General features: G+C 44.0%; 1 protein-coding gene across 2 annotated transcripts; it reads right to left on the reverse strand.

Moving 5' to 3' along the window:
• Positions 1-9,637: 9,637 nt before the first annotated feature.
• LOC119661653 (syntenin-1-like) lies at positions 9,638-20,139 on the reverse strand. Of its 2 annotated transcripts, none has more exons than XM_038071087.1 (5): positions 19,924-20,139; positions 10,607-10,822; positions 10,156-10,542; positions 9,832-10,095; positions 9,638-9,773 (listed from the first exon to the last, which is right to left on the reverse strand). In XM_038071087.1, the coding sequence occupies exons 2-5, from the start codon at positions 10,816-10,818 to the stop codon at positions 9,719-9,721; spliced, it is 918 nt and encodes a 305-aa protein (XP_037927015.1). In that variant the 5' UTR covers positions 10,819-10,822; positions 19,924-20,139; the 3' UTR covers positions 9,638-9,718. The 2 variants fall into 2 exon arrangements, with proteins under 2 accessions (XP_037927015.1, XP_037927014.1); XM_038071086.1 differs by lacking the exon at positions 19,924-20,139 and adding an exon at positions 19,624-19,861.
• Between the last annotated feature and the right edge of the window lie 915 nt (positions 20,140-21,054).

Here is a 21,054-nt window from a genome sequence, read left to right on the forward strand (position 1 = left end):
TTGCCACTTTGCAAAGCCGGCTTTATTTCTGATATCTGCTGCAAAGGAGACGGACAGGGATTGGAAATTGGATAATTTTTTTCAAGGACCCATTCTCAGAAACCACTTATCCGAAAAAAAATAACGAAGTTATCACTATACAGTGTATTGGCCCCGAAATGCCCTACATAACTTTACTTTTTAGAAACTAACCGGAAACCCCCTCTTAAGTTTATCCCATAATCATAAATTATCATTATTATAGAAATATAGGCTTCTATATAGAGCATGATACTGAATGAAGTTTTAATTTGTCAAAGTTGTCACTTGTGTGCAAATTTATCTGATTAAGTGAATAGTCTGACACAATATATAAACCTACATTACGAGCTACGTACAAATGGGACAAATGTCCACTAGAATATTCTTATATGAGAAGTACACAAAACCTTTCATACCTGAACCGGCGTGATTCTTGATTTGGACTTGTTTTAATTGATAGTATTATACAGGGCCTTTAAGTGTGTTAGAACACTTTATTCAAGAGCGTAACGTTGCACTATAGAATTATAGTAACCCTACTGAATGGAATGAACTAGGAAGGATGCATTGGGATAGAAAATACCTTGTGACTTGCGATATTCACATTTTCTCACGAAAAACAAGGCAAAGGAAATATGAAAATAACGTGAGAGTAGACTAAAGCTTGATTCTTGATTCTTTTAAGAAGCTGATCAGCTCCTCAATCTCAAGTTGGTTGCTTTCCTAAAAAAAACTCTTAGGAAGTTGAAAGACTCTTTCCAATTTAATTTGTTCCTAGCCACATTGTGCCTCCTACACTCAAAAATGAGGTGGTCTACTGTTTATCGCATGCCATACTTTAGACAATTGTCATTGTTGATTTTGCCAATCTTCTGAAGGAAAGTTTTGCTTTAAACATGGTTTGAGTAAAGTCTATTGAAAGTGTTCACAATTGCTACATTATTTGTTGAGATGAAAGCTGGTAATATGCATCATTTGCATTCTTCCATCGTTTACACAATTTTAACATTTGGAGCTACAAATTAATTCGTGTACAAATATGATAATTAATTGTAATTTTGACACAGCTTATATTCAAGCCACTCTTCTAGTGAAGGCATTAGGCATTTAAATCAAACTCCTTATAAAGGCCATAGTTATAGCCTCGTCAGAAATCTGAAGGAAATTTTGGAATGAAAAGGAAATGAAATTTCCTGTTATTTTTTGGATAGCCGACCACAACTTATAAACCGGAAAAATACAAACTCGTCAGAGAAAGCAAATTAGAAAAATTTGCCTGATACACAAACATTTTATCATCATCATCATCAACGGCGCAACAACCGGTATCCGGTCTAGGCCTGCCTTAATAAGGAACTCCAGACATCCCGGTTTTGCGCCGAGGTCCACCAATTCGATATCCCTAAAAGCTGTCTGGCGTCCTGACCTACGCCATCGCTCCATCTTAGGCAGGGTCTGCCTCGTCTTCTTTTTCTACCATAGATATTGCCCTTATAGACTTTCCGGGTGGGATCATCCTCATCACACCAGCAATTTTTTCAATAACAAATGACTACAGTTTGGGCTATAATTGCAAAATGGGGTATCATTAGGCCGTTTTTCTTTAAAAACAGCAATAATGGTCAACTCAGAGCGATATATGACAATGTTTATTGTTGGATTTGCTGGTTTCAAAATTGCAAAAATCGCGAGGAGTAAGACCCCTTAGTTGCAGCAGGATGGAATGACGCGACATGCTTCAAATGAGAGCATGTGGGTGCTAAGGGATGTGTTTCCTCTGAAATTGATTTCACTGAAGGGTGACATATCGTAGCTTCCGAGGAACCCCGACCTAAGTGCAGATTTCTTTTTAGAGGGCAATCTTAAAAATAAGGTATAATCCAAGAATACGACAACGTTACGACAATTGGAGTTCAGTAAGAGATTGAACACATTTCAAGAAAAAATTGCATTTAGTCAACCTTGTGTGAAGAGTGTAAAAATGATGAGCGCAGAAGGATGCAGACCGGAAGCCAATCCATTTTATTGCGATCAGATTTGCGGAATATATTTTATCACGTTCCAGGATAATTTCAACTGATTTCTTTTCAACAACAGGGAACATGCAAGTATCCAATTGCCGTATACAAAACTGGTGCCTTTCTTCAGAACCTCAGCGATCATCTCCTTCTCCTAGTCTTTGGGAAAGATCTCAGAGTTGAAGGATGAGTCGAAATAAGAACATGGCGGTGATTATTGTTTGGGATGTGGGGGATCCTAAGTCCACATCCACATATAGAGTAACTTACTGCCACGTTTTTCCCTCGTTTGGGGCATAGCACCCAAGCATTCAAAAACAAGGACTGACGGTTTCGTCCATTGCAGGGGCTGCACAGAATAAGCCCGCCGAGAACAACCAAGGCTAGTTGTTTTCTAATTTCACCAGACCATTGAAAGGCTTGCGATTACGACACGTGATATGGTATATGCTAGCTTCTGCCTTCCTGACCAGCACATTTCCTTTGTCACGGTGCATACTACACTGCACTTCCTAAGATTTGCCAGCGCCTAGCAAAGCCCTAGCGCTTCATTCGCAGCAGTTATGACAGTGTTCTACCAAAACAACGACGGTTGATACATTAGATGGCAATTTGAGAGCCTCTCGACTCAGCTTGGAATCAAAAAGAATTGAGAAGACTGTGTTCAGGTGACTCAGTAGTTAGAGTACTAGGCTGTCGTAGCGGAAGGTCGCGGTTCAAATCCCACTACTAGCCAGGGGTACCGGAACTGGCTGTCGGATACAGCTGTGAATAAGTACTGGAGCCAAATCAGGGTAATTATCACAGGTGAGCGCACCACATTGTATCCTACAGTTTACTGTAATTGCGTGGTGTACTCTTACGATCTTCAATGAAATGCTCTCACACGCTTCAAGGCTCTGATCCAATTGGATTGTAGCCAAAGATGGCACACTGTGTCGTAGTTACCGGGAGAGATAAACTGCCACCAAATAGACACAGTTCCCTTAAACAATTAGTACAATAAAATTGTAAATGACAGGTCAGCTGAAAAATGTCTTTCCGCGGGCATTATTTGAATTTGTTCGGATAGTAAACCAGCATTGAGCTCATATGCTTTACCATACTCAGTCAGTCGGTTTGAAACTACCAAATGCACCTTGAACTCTTAGGCGCAACTAAGTGATCTTATTGTGGAACCGGTCACTTACTACTTATGGAATTCCAAGCAGTGGTGAAAAACAGTATTTGATTAGATCAATTGTAAAAATAATTTAAATTGAGGCGGAACCTAACCGATAATAAATATATTATCTACACGAACGGTGCCATGGGCGAGCTGGTTGAGAGCCAGTCTTTTGATCTCGTTACCCCACTTCCGAATCCTAGTTAATCATAGATGCTTGTGTTCAGTGTTACGTTGTTCCGTCGTTGTAGAGTTATCACCATCATCAAGTTTAATGATAATGAAACTGAATTAGTCTCATTGAAAATTAAAAAAAAAAAAAAACAATATGAGAATATGTGGACGGGTCACTCCACAAAAGCATAAACACAAAATATATAGGAATTTTGGGAGTAATGGTTGTGCCCTGGGGAAACAATACTAGAAGAGTGTTTGCTGGCAGAAATCTAATAAATTATGGATAAGTTGTTATTCTGTATTTTGTCCTCAAGTTGGTATCCGCGTCTATTTCAATTTATTTTTATTTTTCCAATGATTCGTTTTAATTGACTAGAGCAAAAAACATATTTATTTCTTACCTCCAAATGCGTAGTCACTTATTCCGAATCATAAACCATGAGAGGACGTAATTTTCCATTTTTTCCTGTCCCGGTCTGAGTACAATCTCTATCGGCAACCCTGACGATGATGAATGGTGAATCCCGAACGCCATGTAGCCAAAAGCACGAGTCGTTTCGGGCCAATCTGCATCGCTGTGCACCACATCTATCCGTCCATCTGTTTCCCACTTCACAATTCCGCATTCGGCGCTTTCCTCTATTGCACGCAGTCCCTCGCGCTTCCCCAATCGCTTATTCATAGTTTCCTGTGCAGTTCCTCGTTAAACTTGCACTCGGCTCTCGTCTGCCGTTCGCCGGCTTGTCGGGTTCAGTAGTTCCCCTGGTCGCGTGAGGCGAATGCGCGACTGCACCGCGAAATGCAGGCGAAGAGTAGCCGGCGATGATGGTCGGCACCAGTCGGTATTACATAGAATGGATTGCTGGGGACTGTCTTGCATTGGTTTCTGCACCTGTGCATTACGGCGAGTGGGCCAAGGCGTCGTACGCTGTGTGCAATGCTTGGAAAAAGGGTAAGGTACCGACGCGGGGTGAAAGTAGGACGTGCGAAAGAAAATTTGAAGAACGAATGGTGTCTCGATTAAGGTGAGTACCGCGGCGCTTGCTGTACCTGAGTAGCATGAAGGGAGTGGAGCCCTTGAAATTTCCATTATAATTAATAACCAGCGATTCTCTCGGATTTCCCGAGATGTGGATTTCTTTTGTAGCTTTTCCGAGTATCGACTGCTATTAAATTGTCGCTAGCTCAGCAGAGTTTTCTTTAGCCTGCACAGTGAGTCCATGTTGCTTCCAAGATGCTGACTATTTACAATGTGATGGTATTTTCAGAGACCTGACGACATGCTCATGCGGTTAACTTAATTAACGCTTTTTCTTCCATCTCTCAAAGCATTTCACTTCACGGAAGCACATTTCTAATCCCAAATGTGCATGCTGTGCTGCGATGTAGAGTGACTCATTTTTGGCTGAATGGACCTAAAATTTGGCATTGAGCCCATGGCACATATTATTTCAAGTTGGAGGCCGAAATTACCGAAAAATATTAGTTCATTTGGTCAGTGTTACATGAATTTGTTTTGCTTGATGAATGGAGCAGGCTAAGGAATCATGAACTAGGCCACACCTTCCTCAGTCATCATGAGTTTCTTCAAATTCGTACTCTCCCATTTTATTTATTTATAAATGCAGTTTTTACTTTCATATCCACACAGTAATGGCGACTTACCTTATGAAATATTGTAACAAGTCGGGAAACCGGAAGTTTGACGCTTCAGGTATAAAAGGTTTTGTGTTTCCCTATGTGAGGAGCATAACTTAGTTCTCCATTGGCTGATAGCATTGACCCGAGATTTTGAAATCGGTCAGTTATGGGCAGGTTACTGCCATTGCCAGAACTGAGCGATTTAAACATCTGGAGGGGCAGGTTACTGCGTTTGCCAAAACTCAGCGATTTAAATATTTCGAGTTAATGCTATCAGCCAATGGAGAACTACATAATGAAATTGCTTCACGCATTAACGCTACCTGGATGAAGTGGCATTTCACAACTGGTGTTCTCTGTGATTGACGTATCAGTGCACGTTCCAAATCTAAAATTTACTGCAATGTTGTCCGTCTGCCGCTTTCTATAGTTCTGAGTGTTGGCCAAATATAAAAGATAATGAACGACGTCTTGCGGTAGTGGGGACGAAGATGTTGCATTGCACTGGTGGCGTGACACGTTTTGATCACGTCTGAAATTAAAATATCCGCGATCGATATGGGCTTGCATCTATCGTGGAAAAACTGCGAGAGAGGCGTTTTCGATGGTGTGGTCACGTAATTCACGCTAACGAGAGTTCACTTACCAATATTTGTTTGAACATCGAAGTCAATGGTAAGCAAAGTGATTTTTTAATATTCGGAATCATTCGGAAATTATAGTGTTAAGATTATGTCCATCGCCGTAATAAAGCTCCTTTTTATCGGTCCGAATGATTTTCGAATGACTTTGCTAAAAGGACAAGAATTGAAGCCAAAGCCGTACATATGTTTCTTCAAGAAACCTAAGGTTTATGGACTAAGTATAGCAGATTAATGGTTAGTTAAGATTTTACCTTGTCGTGTTTTTGCGATGATGAAAGGGAGCGTCTTTCCACCTGTTGGCACTTTCGGTCACGCTGCTCCCAGGGCAGAGGTGAGGCAGCGTCTGATGAGTTGCCTCTGCCCTGGACGAAACCGTCAGTCAAATTTTTGATTTTTTCGATTCTTAATGCTTGGGGTGCTGCCTTCCATTCTTCCTCCCATTTCATCCACGATCTAGGCAATTTGAGACGAGCCTCTTTATGTGTCGGTGTTAAATGAGGTGCTTTAACAGGTTTTTTATATTTAATGCTTTTTAATAGGAAGAAGTAATTTCGACACGATCTGGGACGAACTGTCAGATTTATCAAATTCCCTCACCATCGTTCTCATTGTGCAGCCTGAATTTTCCATTTTGACAAGTTGGCCTTTTTCTTCTTCGGTTAACACTTTTGCACGAGGCATCGCTATAATCTAAGTTAAAAAAGTTAACGTTGTACACTGGTTTACGTAGAACACTACAAAGTTTCACGTCACACCTTTCAATTACAAAAAAGAACTTTTCAAAAGTAATTTTATAGACGTCTTAGTTGCATGCGTTTATAGAAATGATTGCTTTCGGCCAGAAACAAAATACTAACTAAATGCCGCTATCATAACGAATTCTCAGGAAACCAAGGAGCTTATATTCCCTTGAAAAGTTTCACACAATCTTCTCATTCTATGCTCGCTGTACTCGTGCGGAACCCGGAGGAATCCTCGCTAATTAGCTTATGCCTCCACACTCGTATGTGTGCTTTGTAAGGTGGGCCCATTCTTTTATATATTCTGTTTCGTCACGGCCCCAGAAATTTGATAGAATTCCTTTTCTCGATAGCAAACTGGATATGTAAACAAAATATTCTCAACCCAACGACCACAACTTGTCTTTACCAGCTATAGCTTATGATCTTTTTTCTTCAGCCTTTGTTCCGTTCACAAGCGGGGTCGGCTCGTCGTGATTGGCTTCGCCATTTGGCTCTATCGAATGCCTGATCTGGGTGCAATCTCGAGGCTTTCAAATCCCCATCCAGCGTATCAAGCCTTCGTTGTTTAGGTCTGCCTTTTGGTCCTTTACCATCGACTTCGATGTTCAGACCAATCTTGGCAAGTGAATTCTCGTTAGCACGAATTGCGAGACCTTACCATTGAAGAAGCCTCTCTCGCAACTTTTCCACGATCGGTGCAACCTCATAACGATCGCGGATATCCTCATTTCGGATGTGATCTAAACGTATGACGCCACTATTGGACTAGCATCTTCGTCTCCATTACCGCAAGACGCCGTTCATTGTCTTTTATAGTCGGCCAACACTCAGAACCATAGAGAGCGACTGGACGGACGACATTGCGGTAAATTTTCGATTTGAGACGTTCGTTGATACGTCGATCACAAAGAACGCCACTTCATCCAGGTTGCGTTAATGCGTGAAACAATTTCATAACGCAGTTCTCCATTGGCTGATAGCGTTAACCCGAGGTATTTAAATCGCTCAGTTCTGGGCAGATCACTGCCGCTGACAGTGATTGTGCCTGTTTCATGGGGATCGGTTGTCAAAAATTCAGTTTTGTTTAGATTCAATCTGAAACCGTGTTACATGAGGCGATGATTCCATTTTTGAACAAGTTGCTCGAGATCACTTTTGCTCTCAGATGCTAGGAAAACATCATCTACATAAAGCAATGTGTAGGGCGCTGGACGTTGGATATCCCGTGTGACGGTGTCCATAACAAGAACAAAGAGGAGTGGTGAGAGGGGCTTCCTTGATGAACACCAACAGAGACACGAAGCGGTTTTGATACACCCGCCATGTACCAAAGTACTGTTCTTGTCATTAATGCAACAGAAGTGTTCGATATCCTGTGTGCGTTCATTACGGCTTTTAGCAAGTCGATACAGATCTCTCTCGTCATCCCGAGTGTCCAGTTTATCGTAAAGATTTTTGAAATGGTTCGCTCGGGTGACAGCGACCGCTTTCTTTGCTTCACGGTTGGCATTCTTATAAATTTGCCAATTAGCAGGCGTTTTATCGTCGAGAAATTTGTGGTAGAGGCGTTTCTTTTCATGGACCTTCATTTCAACATCATCATTCCAAAGCCAAGTATCTCGGTTGATGTAACGCTTACCCGGCTTGGTGACCCCGTGGGTTGCAGAGGCCGCTTTGTGGATCGTGTCTTTCATTTGGTTCCATGATTCTTCCACATTCGTAATGGTCGGCAATCGTATGAGTGAGATCGTTTCTTCTTTCTTCTCACCAAATCGCCACCATTCAATGCGTCGCGGGCCACGCTCTTTTATCGGTGGCTTAATTCGCAGGACGGCAGTCAACGGCTGATGTTGAGGTGCGATGGTCTCATAGGGAACGACTTTGTAATCAGTGACAATGGTAAAATTTTGGCGTCTTATGAGAATATAGTCGATTTGCGTTTTACTGTTCCGACTATAAAATGTAGGACGATGAGACAATCGCTTGATGAACCATGTATTCATAAGTTCAAGGTCATGGGTATCCGCAAAATCGATTATACGCTCGCCACCCTCATTGCGCGCTCCGAACCCCTTTCCCCCATGGCACCTGTTACCGTCTGCCTTTTCACCCACATGACCATTAAGGTCGCCGGCAATGATTATGTAGTCGTCAGCAGGCACGTGACAAGTGTTTTCATCGAGAAGTGGCCAGAAGGCATCTCTCTCGGCATCAGGTCGACCTGTCTGTGGTGCGTACGCGGTGAAGAAGTGAATAGTGCGATCAGTTGATATAATGGTGAGCTTCATCAACCGATCATTAAATCGTTCGACTTCTTTAATGGCATCACGGAAACCCTCTGAGATGGCAATGCCAACACCATATTGAGTGTGTGGATTACCAAAATAAAGAAGTTTGTAGCCATTTTTATCGCGTTCGCGTTCAATGTCGCAGCTTTTGGCACCAGACCATCGGGTTTCTTGCAGAGCGCAGATATCAATGCGCCTTTTCCGAAGGGCTCTTGCGAGTTCCTCCGTCTTTCCAGTTAGGGTACCAACATTTAGCGTGCAGACACGTATTTGTTTTGTTCGTTGTGTGCGGACTAACTTGCTTACGTCCTGACGCCGTCCATGCGTCAAGAACCCTTGCCCATTTCTCGACAGGACCGGGGCCCATCCTGCCGCGTCGACTGAGGTGGACGCCCTAGCATTTCTCGGAGGCTTGTGACTCAATCCGATCATCATGTTTGTAACGACATTCTATGCATTTTCTTGGTCGACCTGTCGCGGGGCCTGTCACCAAGAGAGATCAGGAAGGATTTAGCATAGTAGAATAACTCCAACTATACTCTATTTATCTCTTTCCCTGATCTCAGCATTTTATTTTTGTTTTACTGAGGATAGTACAGACTACGTTGCCTCAACTCCTCGTCCTTTACCTGGGCTTGGGACCAGCATACTATGTTAATAGCATGGCGGAGTTCAGCATTAGCAATTTTGAGTACTCAAGTAAAGTGGCATCGTTTGTATATTGTTTTGAGACTTGCTTTAACATCTGGACTTACAACGCCAGTTCGCGCAAGGCATCTGCATAAAACACATGTTTCATCGATTCTCGTTTACACATTGGCGAAACATACTATTTACCAATACAGCTGCCCACATATGGGAACAAAAAAGATCTTGTGTTAAATTGAAAGATGTTTTATGAGGTCTTGCAAAACCAGCAATTCATATACATAAACATAAATACTGTTCACTATATCAAAATGATTATTGTAAAATATCGTAAAAAGATATAAAGAAGTCCAAAATGTGCATATCCTTCCGTTTAGAAGTCCGGAACGCTGTGATCCATTATGCCACGCAAATAACTTGTAGATAGTCTAAAATAGAAGATATTTTTCCCAAATCTAAATCATACAGAATAACTTTTGCACTCACTTCTTAATCATATGGTCATAAATGAACGTTGGAATGATATTAATCTTTACTATTTCGCCAGCCGAATCCATTATCTTCCTGATATCCTTGTCCTTCAAAGCAACAACCGACTGGCCGTTCACTTCCAAAATTTGATGATCAGTCAAAACTCCATTTCGTGCCGCTGACGAGTCTTTAATAAGAGAAACGATTTTTCCATTTTTGAACTGGAATCCTAAGTTTCCTTTGGAGTCCTTCATTAGAGTAATAGTTCGTTCAAATGGCCTGCAAGAGTACACACGTGAATGAGGTCGACTTATGCTTATACAAAATATGCCTAATTACCGATCTCTTACTATCACTGATATGTTGTTCTTCGCCGATTGCTTCAGCATTTTATGTATTTTGTCCACCGAATAACCAGCAACGTTAGTTCCATTCAGTTGTAAAATCTGATCGCCGAATCGTATGCCAGCCAAAGCAGCTGGGCTATCCTTCACCACAATGCAGACGAAAATGCCATTGTTTGCAGCCTGGACACGAAGGCCCACTTTGCCATCAGGTCCCTTGCAGAGAATGAATTCCCTGATGTTATGGGTGACATGTGCCCTAGCTGGTAAGGCGACGGTTCCGGATAATGGCGCAATTGAATTATTTATGGCGGGGAGGGCATTACTGGCAGCAGGGATGATCTGTTGTGTTGCGCTTGTGGGGCTGCTGTTTGTGCAGTATCTGGAATTCAATGGAATACAGCTTACGGTTCTACTATATCATCGTTGTATGCATTGGTACTCACTCCGGCATATTGGCGCGTATCATTTCTGGCGTTAGTTCTAATCCTAAGAATGTGTCAAGTCCTGGATATAAGGCAGTGTTCAATTTGTTTTGTTCTATTGGCTCCGCGACACTACTGGCGGTTATGGCATTTTGTATTTGTGTTGAAGTTGCGTATTGAGTTTCGATAATTTTGGATACTTGCATATCCTCCAAGGATGGATAGAGCGACATTTTGCTAAAATCAAAAAGGGAAAGAGATTAGATTAGCAGATTTAAGACATGTTACTTTCCTTTTTCAGCAAGTTTCCTACATTATTGGTATGAAACTTTTCATTTTATCAGACTGAAGGAGAAGGGCGAATCTGACGGTAAAATCACTCATTCTGTACACGTTGTGGGGTACGACATTTATCCTTCATTCCTTTGGCGGGTCTTTCAGTTGCTTAAGGACTGACGGTTTCGTCCAAGACAAAGGCAAATCATTAGGCGCTACCTCACCTCTGCCCTGAGAACAGCGTTATCGAAAGTAGTTGCCGGAGATTTTCACTCTGAATATAATTCGCACTCATGTATATAGTTAAAAAAGCCCACGAACCCTCTTCTTGTCATATGACAACAGCGACTGTCGGTAAGTGAGTTAGCAAAGCTGAATTACTTACTGACGGAGCTCACCTTAGACGACAGCTCCTCGAGACTCTCGGAAAGTACCCAAATCGCAAACAACCACCAACTGATTCCGCAGCAGCTTTAACTAGCGGCGGTAAACTCCTCAACCGTACACACTTACGGCTACAGACGTAAGTCTAAGACTTCGACGAACGCTTTCATGGCGTTTTGTTATAGCAAAAATCAGCAGTCCCATATTAGATGAAAACTTTCTAGGCCCCTATGGATTGCTAGTGGATCTGGTCTTTTAACTTGCCAGTTGCTCTACTGTTAGCCTTTCTATAATCTAGTCTCTCGCAGCCAGCTGATGTACAGCACCACATTTACACTACTGGCTCCCATATCTCCTCGAAGGTGCGTCTATTACCACGCCAGAAGCTCGCTGTCGCTAAGAGAGAATTCGACATATTTTTATAGCAGGGCATTTGTGGACCATCAAATAGCTGTTTTTAGGCCACATGATTTCCCTTGAGGAAATCCACCCGGATCCAGACAAGGTTTAGCTCACCCAGGTCAAGGATCTGCGATGGTTTTTTGGCATGTAAAACTTTTATCGTCGTTTCTTGCCCAAAGACGCAGGACATCAAGCGATCCTCAACGCCAACTTGTCTGGGCCCAACACCAAAGAATCATGCATCATTGTGTGGTCTACAGAGGCCTTCCAGGCATTTGAGCTAGCCAAACAAAAGCGGGCAGACGCCACACTTCTGACATTCCATCAACCAGATGCACCCCTAGCTGTATTCGTCGGTGCCTAATACATCGCAGTAGGTGCTGCCCTTCACCAAATCTGGCAGTCGTTCAGCTCCTTTTCAAAAAAATTGAATATAACTCAACGGAATTACAACACATACGATCGTGAGCTATTAGTCGCGTACATGGCAATCAAATACTTCCGATATTCGCTAGAAGGCAGGCCGTTCACACGCTTTTAGACAGAAGCCCGACAAACGTCCAATGGCTAACTTCGGCACCTGAACTTCATAAGCCAGTCTACTTCGGACCTCCAGCACGTGTCCGGCATGGACAATGTAGTTGTACATCCTTTGTCACGCGTTTTGGAGGTAAAAATCCTTATCACGGTCGATTTTTCGGCAATCGCTGAGCCACATAAGAGATCTCTTCACCGATTCCGATAGCGTGAACATTAGCTGGTATACCCTACGCAGGAGGGTCATTCTGGGAAAACTAATAGCTGTTATCAGAGCGAAATATGATGGTGCAAAATGTTACGCTCTGCACCAAAGTAAAATCTCAGAAGAATTTGAGATACAAAGCGGAATCTGCCACGATAACATCTTGTCACTGATATTATTTCTTCTTGTGACTCGGTGACGTTCTTCACGTTGCTTTATCTGGAGGACGTGAAAAAACTCAATAGACGATGACATCTTTCCTTAAAAATCTCGACTTCGCTGATGACATCTGTTTGCTTCCTCGCCGGGTCATGGCCCTTTACCAAATGAATCTTGATTTGGAAAGAGTGGCAATTAGAGCTCGACTGAAGATAAACACCAATAAAAACAAGGTTCTCCGTCTGACAGGTCATTGCATTCTCTTTAACTGCATCAATGGGCAGAGCATTTGTATATTTAGGAAGCGTCGTTTTTGCCAATGGTGGCTCCGAACTAGATCTGGCCCGAGCCATTAACAGCACTAGATTCGCTTTCGCTGCCTAATATATTCTTTCTGTGTTTCTATATGGGAGTAGCATATGGAAAGTGACCTCGTTACTCAAAATCTGTAAGGGTTCGTCAACACCGGCCGCCTCGTGATTGGAAGGTGTAATGACAAAATGGAATTTTTGATAGTCAAATGAAAATTCTGATTGGCCGGAGACGACAAAGAGGGAAGTTTGGGGGGGCTGGGGTCCTTTGACCACTTCGATTCCTCACGTGTCATTTCACAAAAATTCATTGTAAAGTAGAGCTTCTTGTCCTATCCGCGGTATTATACCACAAGAACTAGTCGTTTGTTGTGTTTGTATTTCAGGCTTAACGTCTCGTAGGTTATTACTTTCCAGAAGAAGTGACGGATGAGATGAATCTTTGGTAGAATACGGATTCAGTTGGCTAAATGCTGTGCTGTTCCGTCCGCATCGATTGATCTTCACGCTTTCTGATTTCAAACGAACAAGATTGAATCCTTGTGACCCGTTTTGTTTGATTTGGTTATCTAATTCTCGGCGACGGGGAGCAACCCGATTGGTGTTTCCCTGCATAAGCACTATAAGCGGAAGTTATTCTGCACACATGTGTAACAAATTTACGAGGTTGGGATCCATCCATGAGTTTTGCGGAAGTGAATGAGAGTTGAAAATTTAGGGAGAAAGGAATCCTCAAGATGTTTTTTTTTGTGTTTACTTTTCGTTGCTTACAATCTTTGTTCAACGTAAGTACAGCGCCTACAATCGTGAACTATTCGCCGCGTACCTCTCCATCAAATACTTCCCTTTCCCCCTTGAGAGCAGGCCGCTCACATAGTTCGGAAAACATAAGCCACTCACATTTGCTTTAAAAAAAAAACCCAACAAAGTGCCCCCTCGCCAACTTCGGCATTTGAGTTTTATCGGGCAGTTCACTTCTGATATTCAACACGTGTCTGGAAAACACAATGTTGTTGCTGACGCTTTGTCTCGAATCTCGCAATCGCCGAAGCATAGCTTTCAAATACATGTTCAAGGAGTTTCCTATCTTCGGTTCATACTCCTGCTTACTCTGCGAGACCTCAGACAAGAAACCTAGGACATTAATTCCGGCCAATTTGCGCAGGGAGTTATTTAACGCAATGCGCGATCTTGCGCACCCAGGCATCAGGACGACGAATCGGTCACTACAAAATACTTCTGGCCGTCCATAAACAAGGATGTAAACTCTTAGGCCCGAGAGTGCAAATTCAACAAGCATGTAAGAAAGGAAGTAGGCGTGTTCCTTAGGTCGATGCCTTATCTCGAGAGTGGATCCCGCGCTTTTGTGTACAGCCGTGATTATTACGGACCAGGGAATGCAGTTTGAGTTTACTCTTTTCTCGGAGTTAGGCAAGCTCCTTGGCTTCAAACGCAGCATACCATCCGCAGCCAATGGGACGCTGAAACGTAGGCACCGGACGCTAAAGGCCGCCTTAATGGTTTGCGACAATCCGTCGTGGTCGCAGTTCTTGCCTTTCGTCCTCCTCGGCTTTTGAACAGTCCACCGAGAGAAGTTCACGGCCAGCCCCGCGGAGATGGTGTACGGGAAGAGTCTGACCCCCCCCCCCTTCGCTGTGCTGGACATCAGGGAGGGGTTAAGCGACTTCGGCATGCTGGGGCTATTCAGAGACGCGGTTTCGAAACTGCGGCCGACTCCACTTACCCGACACACGACAACGGAGGTCGACACCCCTAGAAATCTCGAGACGTGCTTTCAGGTCCTCATTCGGTGAACGCTCCTCGAAGGCCGCTGCTACCCCATACGAGGGTTTTGTCTGAGTTGTTTAATTTTATTATACATTAATTAACTTAAGATAGTCTTTTACAAAAATGCGATTATATAATTGACGTAACTGTTGTATATTAAGACGAATAAAGTTTTCATTCATAAAATCAAGAACAGAAAGCTAAGAGCTCTTTCCTCTTGGTCGCCTTCGGCCACTCAGGGTAGTCGGTTGAATATCGATAATTCCATTTTGTCATTACAAAGGAAGTCACACATTAAGAAGGCGCGACAATAACTGGCCACAGCATGTAGTGGAATCCACTCACTCGAGATGACCAACGATTGGGTCGCCCTAAGGGCACTTGGTGCAGAATAGCATAAAAGGAGTGCAGAGATTTCAGGAAATCTTGGGAGAGCTGAAGGGTATTTCAGGTGACCGGGAACGATGGCGTGCAGTCGTGGTGGGCGCGTTATACAACACCAAGAGGAAATGGCAACAATATTATTGTAGATGCAGTGATGCGCTCTTTGCTGAGATGACAAACTCACAAAACCCTGCTAGACGATCTTGTTCAGGACGTAAGGGGACCAAGTACAAAGGTGACAGCCGGTGATTTTAATGCGTGTACTATCGAGTGGGGCAGCAAAGAGACTAACTGCTTATTAGCAGCGTTCGCCCAGTTGGATGTGGTTCTGGCCAACGAAGGCTATATAAACACTTATCGGAAAGGGGGAACTGATTCAATTGTCGACCTGACTTTTGTCAGCTCTGAGTTAGCACGTGACATGTCGTGGCAAGTTAGCGAGGACTTCACGTACAGCGACCACCAGGCAATCACCTTTGAGCTAAGGACGGAGCCACAAGGCAGGAGACCCGCACCCCGGAAGCCGAAATCCAGAAAAACACCAGGATGGTCTGCCAAAGTGATGGATGAGCAGACATTTATGGAGGTCTGGCTAGACTTGCCTAGCAAAGCAGGCACCTCCACGGATAGAGCTCTCCATGTCACACAGAGCATCTCTAAAGCATGTGACGCGTCGATGCCTAGGAGATGCTCATTCCCCACTAGAAGACCCAATTATTGGTGGAATAGTGAACTTGCCAGCCTTCGATCGATTTGCCACAAAGCCAGACGAACGGCTCAGAGGGCAATAGGTAGGATCGATCAGGGGCAAAAAGAGCATGCCTATAGGGAAGCTCGCAAGAACCTCAAACTCGCCATCCAGCGGAGTAAGAGGGAATATTTTAAGGAGCTCTGTTCGGAAGTGGACATAAATCCATGGGGATGCGCCTATAAAATCGTGACAGGACGATTCAGAGGCCGATCGTCTCCGCAGATCACGTGCCCTATACTTTTGTTGAAAATAATCCAGGGGTTATTTCCCCAGCAAGAGCGGAGTATTCACACCTTCCAGCGCCCCTTGAATGTGACGCCGATTCCACCAGTCACCAGGGACGAGCTGATGTAGATCTGCAGTCGAATAGGCGACAGTAAAGCCCCGGGTCTTGACGGCATACCCTCAAACTTGCCGTCAAATGTAGACCGGATATGTTCGCGGAGCTATTCGAAACGTGCATGTCGGAGGGTATCTTTCCAGCACCGTGGAAGCGGCAGAAGCTGGCGCTACTGCCTAAGGTTGGCAAACCGCCGAGAGAACCGTCCTCCTATAGACCCATATGTCTTCTAGACACTATGGGGAAAATGTTGGAGCGGGCCATTTATAATAGATTACTTCCAGTCGTCGGGAGCCAAGGGGGCCTTTCAGATAGGCAGTATGGGTTCGTTAAATCCAGATCAACCATCGATGCCATCAAAATGGTTACTGGCTTGGCCGAAAATGCAATTCACGGAAGGAGTTGTACCAGCAAATATTGCGTGGTGGTGACCCTGGATGTAAGGAATGCATTGAACTCGGCCAATTGGAACCTTATACGAAAGTCTCTGGCGACGATTGGTGTTCCCACTTACCTCGCCGCTATTATCGATAGCTACTTGAAAGAGCGGACACTCTGGTACGATACCGATGATGGACCCAAACAGTACGTTGTCTCTGCGGGTGTCCCACAGGGCTCTGTACTGGGCCCACTACTGTGGAACATCATGCATAATGATGTACTCAACCTTCCGGTTCCGGAGGAGGCGACAGTGGTGGATTACGCCGATGATATAGCACTGGTTGTGGTCGCAAAGCATCTCGAGGATGCTGAGTTGTACTCAAGCGAAGCAATCAGTGTTGTTAAGGCTTGGTTAGGGAGTGCTGGACTGACAATCGCTGAGGAAAAGACGGAAGCGGTCCTCATCACTAAGCGCCGCAAAAGAAATTGCGCCTGCATTAGAATCGGGAATCGTATCATCACTTCCAAGCCGGCCATCAAATACTTGGGGGTGATGATAGACGGAGGACTTAATTTTAAGCAGCACATAGAGCATACTTGTGAAAGAGCATCCATCACGAGTATTGTTCTGGCAAGGATGATGCCGAACGTAGGAGGCCCGCGGCATACTTGCAGGCTGCTCATAGCCACGGAGGACCCTGCGCACGTTTTCTTCCAGTGTCCTGGGTTCGTGGAAGAGAGGAGAAACCTAGAGGAAACTCTAGATGAAGTGCTATCACCGGAAAATTTTGTCCGGGGAATGATAGGCTGTCAGGAAGACTGGGATGCGATCAATTTCATGATCGCTGTAATCCAGGATAAACTGCGAAAAGCAGAAAAAGCGGGAAAGACGCGGTTATGAACCCCGCGGGTAGACGAAAGGAGACCTAGCTAAAGTAAGCTAACTCCGCCTCGTGATGTAATACCTAAAGGGGGTTTCATGGGGTAGGGGGGGAGTCTGCAGCCCCAGTATGGGCAGATGCACTGGAAAATATAGGAAATAAGAGAAAGATTCGAGCTGTGTATCGCATAAGTGTACTCCGAACATGTTGCGCTTACAGAACAATATCTAATGAAGCAGCTTGCGTAATAGCAGGAATGATCCCGATTGCGATTCTGGCGAAAGAAATACGACGACTTTATGACCGAACGTACCTCACCGGAGAATCGACTGCCCGTTGGCGACAGTTCGCACGAAATGAAGCTGTCGCGGAATGGCAAGAGAAATGGGACGAGTCAGAAAAAGGCCGCTGGACTCACTCGCAAATGGACCGAGCGACCCCACGGAGGCTATCGAGCATATCTGTATCGATTTGGGCTAGATGATTCGCCATATTGCCCAAATATTGCAGAGGACGCAGAACACGTCTTGTTTCATTGCCCCAGATTCGAAACCCAAAGGGCTACATTAGAGGCTACAACCGGAGAACACTTTCCACTTTACGAAAATATCATGGAACTTATGGTGAAAGCCAAGGGGATATGGACCGAAGTCGAAAAAGTGATTGCAGCCATCGGAAAGAAGCTTAGGCAGGAAGAAGTCATCCGAAAGAATGAATGCGAGAGGAACACGAAGAACGAGAACATGCAGTTTGAGTTTGCTCTTTTCTCGGAGTTAGGCAAGCTCCTTGGCTTCAAACGGCACAGGACCACTGCATACCATCCGCAGCCAATGGGACGCTGAAACGTTGGCACCGGACGCTAAAGGCCGCCTTAATGGTTTGCGACGATCCGCCGTGGTCGCAGTTCTTGCCTTTCGTCCTTCTCGGCTTTTGAACAGTCCACCGAGAGAAGTTCACGGCCAGTCCCGCGGAGATGGTGTACGGGAAGAGTTTGACCCCCCCCCCCCCCCCTTCCGCTGTGCTGGACATCAGGGAGGGGTTAAGCGACTTCGGCATGCTGGGGCTATTCAGAGACGCGGTTTCGAAGCTGCGGCCGACTCCACTTACCCGACACACGACAACGGAGGTCGACACCCCTAGGAATACGAGGGCTCCTTTAGAGTTCTGGAGCGAGGTGAGCACTCCTTCAAGCTCGATATTCGGAGTGATGTGGCAGCACATCGGAAGCACGAACCACGACTGCATCGTTGTAGTGAATTCGCTGATGGTCTGACAGAAAGCTGAGGCGAGAAAATGTCAACTGACCGACACTCTCCCGAAATGCAGAAAAGTAAAAATTATTATTGGTTTTGTCTGAGTTGTATAATTTTATTATATATTAATTAACTTAAGATAGTCTTTTAAAAAAATGCGATTATATAATTGACGTAACTATTGTATATTAAGACGAATAAAGCGATTGGGTCGCCCTAAAGGTATAAACCGCAAAGATGTTCAGTTTACCGATCGGTGATTCAGAAGGTTTTTTGTGCCTTTGTGACAACAATGAAAAGGCATTTCTACAGTGAAATTCCCTCAATCGAGGAAAGCGGATGAAGACAACGCGAACGTACACAGAACATATGTAATTGCCTGTTAACAACGGGAACAAGCATATAAACACTGAGAGGACGATGCTGATAATGATTGTGTCTTCGCAGAAAATATTTGGGGTTGTTTTTGTGGATGAAAAACATGTGCAGATCAGTTGGGATTCCCCATGGGCGTAATCAAGACGAATGTCGACGTGTCTCTAAAATCTCTATCTCGGTGCAGCAAGATACATAAATAGACATATATGCATATAGCGTAAGAATGGACAGCTCTTGGGATGCATAAATTATATTCCTGTCTTAGCAAACGGGTATTCTGTGTTGCAGAGTATTAAATTGTTACGCTAATGTTGCAATTTTATGGAGTTGCGATACTCGTTGCAGTAGGAATTTTCGCTGAACAAACAAGAAACCGGAAACGGGGTTTCTACTGGATTAGGATCCTATTCCACAAAATTCAATTATTGCTGGGTTGCCCAACCACTTTATCTAAATAAACCCCATCAGCTGGCGTGGTTGAGCGCAACCGCAGCAACTATACGTAATTTTCAATTGAAGCGCATTTACTTAGATTGAAATTACACTCAAATGAAAATCGTGCTAGGGACCATCGCGAGGGTTGAAACTATTATAATAACGTTGCTTACTTGGCGTTTCTTTACAGATAACAGATATCCTTGATTTAACAACTTCCTGGGAACACCGAACACTATTCACTCCACACACCAAACCTACTCAAGCAAATTTGCCCAAAATACTGTGCGCAATGCATCGCCCGCTCTAGAGATCAAAGACGAATCCCTCCCCCTTGGCCAAACTAATCACAGCAAAGATGATTCACGAAGTTTATCAAATTCCCCAACATGAAGTATTTACACTTTCCACAGTTATGAATCATTGTTACTGTATCTAATCTGAGGACAATAAAAAGGCGAATGATAACTTACCCGGCGACGGGTCTTCTATGGTCCGTTCAGAAAACAGTCGATCGATACCAATGTGCAGCCCACTAAGCAAGAAATACACAAACCAAAGAGCTTTGCACCCCAGCCGTACCTGCACAGAGCAGACAAAGTGACATTCAATTGAAATAAAACAATTCCAATAAGAAATCGAAAATGAGAGTGCCGGAATGGCGAGCTGCGAGCGCCATGCAACTGATAAAAACAAAACATTCAACTTAAACATCAAAGTGCGACGACTCACTTTGTAGAAAGCATTGCCAGGCCGATCTGAATTTGATTACATTCGAACATTTCGTCATGAATTTTCTGTTGTTTAAAAATGAACGAATATTAAGTTATTTAGCAGCTCAAGGAGCTTTTGAATTCATTTTCTCATCCACTTTTGGGCTGACCCCTCAGTTGCATTAACTTAGATCTTACGCCGTCCATCAAGATTCAAAAGGGTTTTCTTGGGGTTGGGTTTTATCAAATGAATTGCTCAATCGTGGGAAACAAAACCCAGAGGTCCAGCTTCAGTTTAATTGGGTTTCAACCAAAGTTGGACAAAATCATAATTATGATTACGTATTCGTTTTGAGAATGAAGGGTTATATTGAGCGCAATATAATTCGTAGGCATGTCGTGTTCTACGAATTATATAAAGGAGCATTCAACATCTGCGAGCCGCTACGGTCACGCTGCTCCCAGGGCAGAGGTGAGGCAGTGTCTGACGATTTGCCTTTGCCCTGGTAAGAAATCGTAAAGCCGTCGTCGCTTGACTTTTTTTTTATGATTACGTATTTCATGATTATGTGATTGTAATAGTGTTATTGATGGCCAAATGGTAGTATAGGTCTCAAGGCGAAACATGGATTGGTTCCCACGATGGAGCATAAAACTTGGGAAACGCCTGCTTAAACAACACCAACAGCTCTACTATCAAACCCTATCTCCACCTCCACGTGGTAACCACTGAGAGCTCTTTCTTAACGAAAAGCTGCAGACGAAGAAGGATGAAGGGGAAAAATTGCACCAACTGGTCCTCTAGATTAGGGGTTGGGTAGGGCTGACAGCTCTACACGGAAAACAACCCGTTAGGAAGCTACAAAAGGAGCCTCGGACTGGATTGACTAT

This window comes from Hermetia illucens, chromosome 1 (assembly GCF_905115235.1).
Source record: "Hermetia illucens chromosome 1, iHerIll2.2.curated.20191125, whole genome shotgun sequence".
Classification (NCBI taxonomy): domain Eukaryota; kingdom Metazoa; phylum Arthropoda; class Insecta; order Diptera; family Stratiomyidae; genus Hermetia; species Hermetia illucens.

Coding starts and splice junctions, on each gene's coding strand:
- LOC119661653 (XM_038071087.1), bottom strand. CDS start 10,818: ATGTCGCTCTATCCATCCTTGGAGGATATGCAAGTATCCAAAATTATC. Junction 10,543..10,606: donor ATACGCGCCAATATGCCGGA/GTGAGTACCAAT, acceptor ATTGAATTCCAG/ATACTGCACAAACAGCAGCC. Junction 9,774..9,831: donor TATGACCATATGATTAAGAA/GTGAGTGCAAAA, acceptor CTTCTATTTTAG/ACTATCTACAAGTTATTTGC.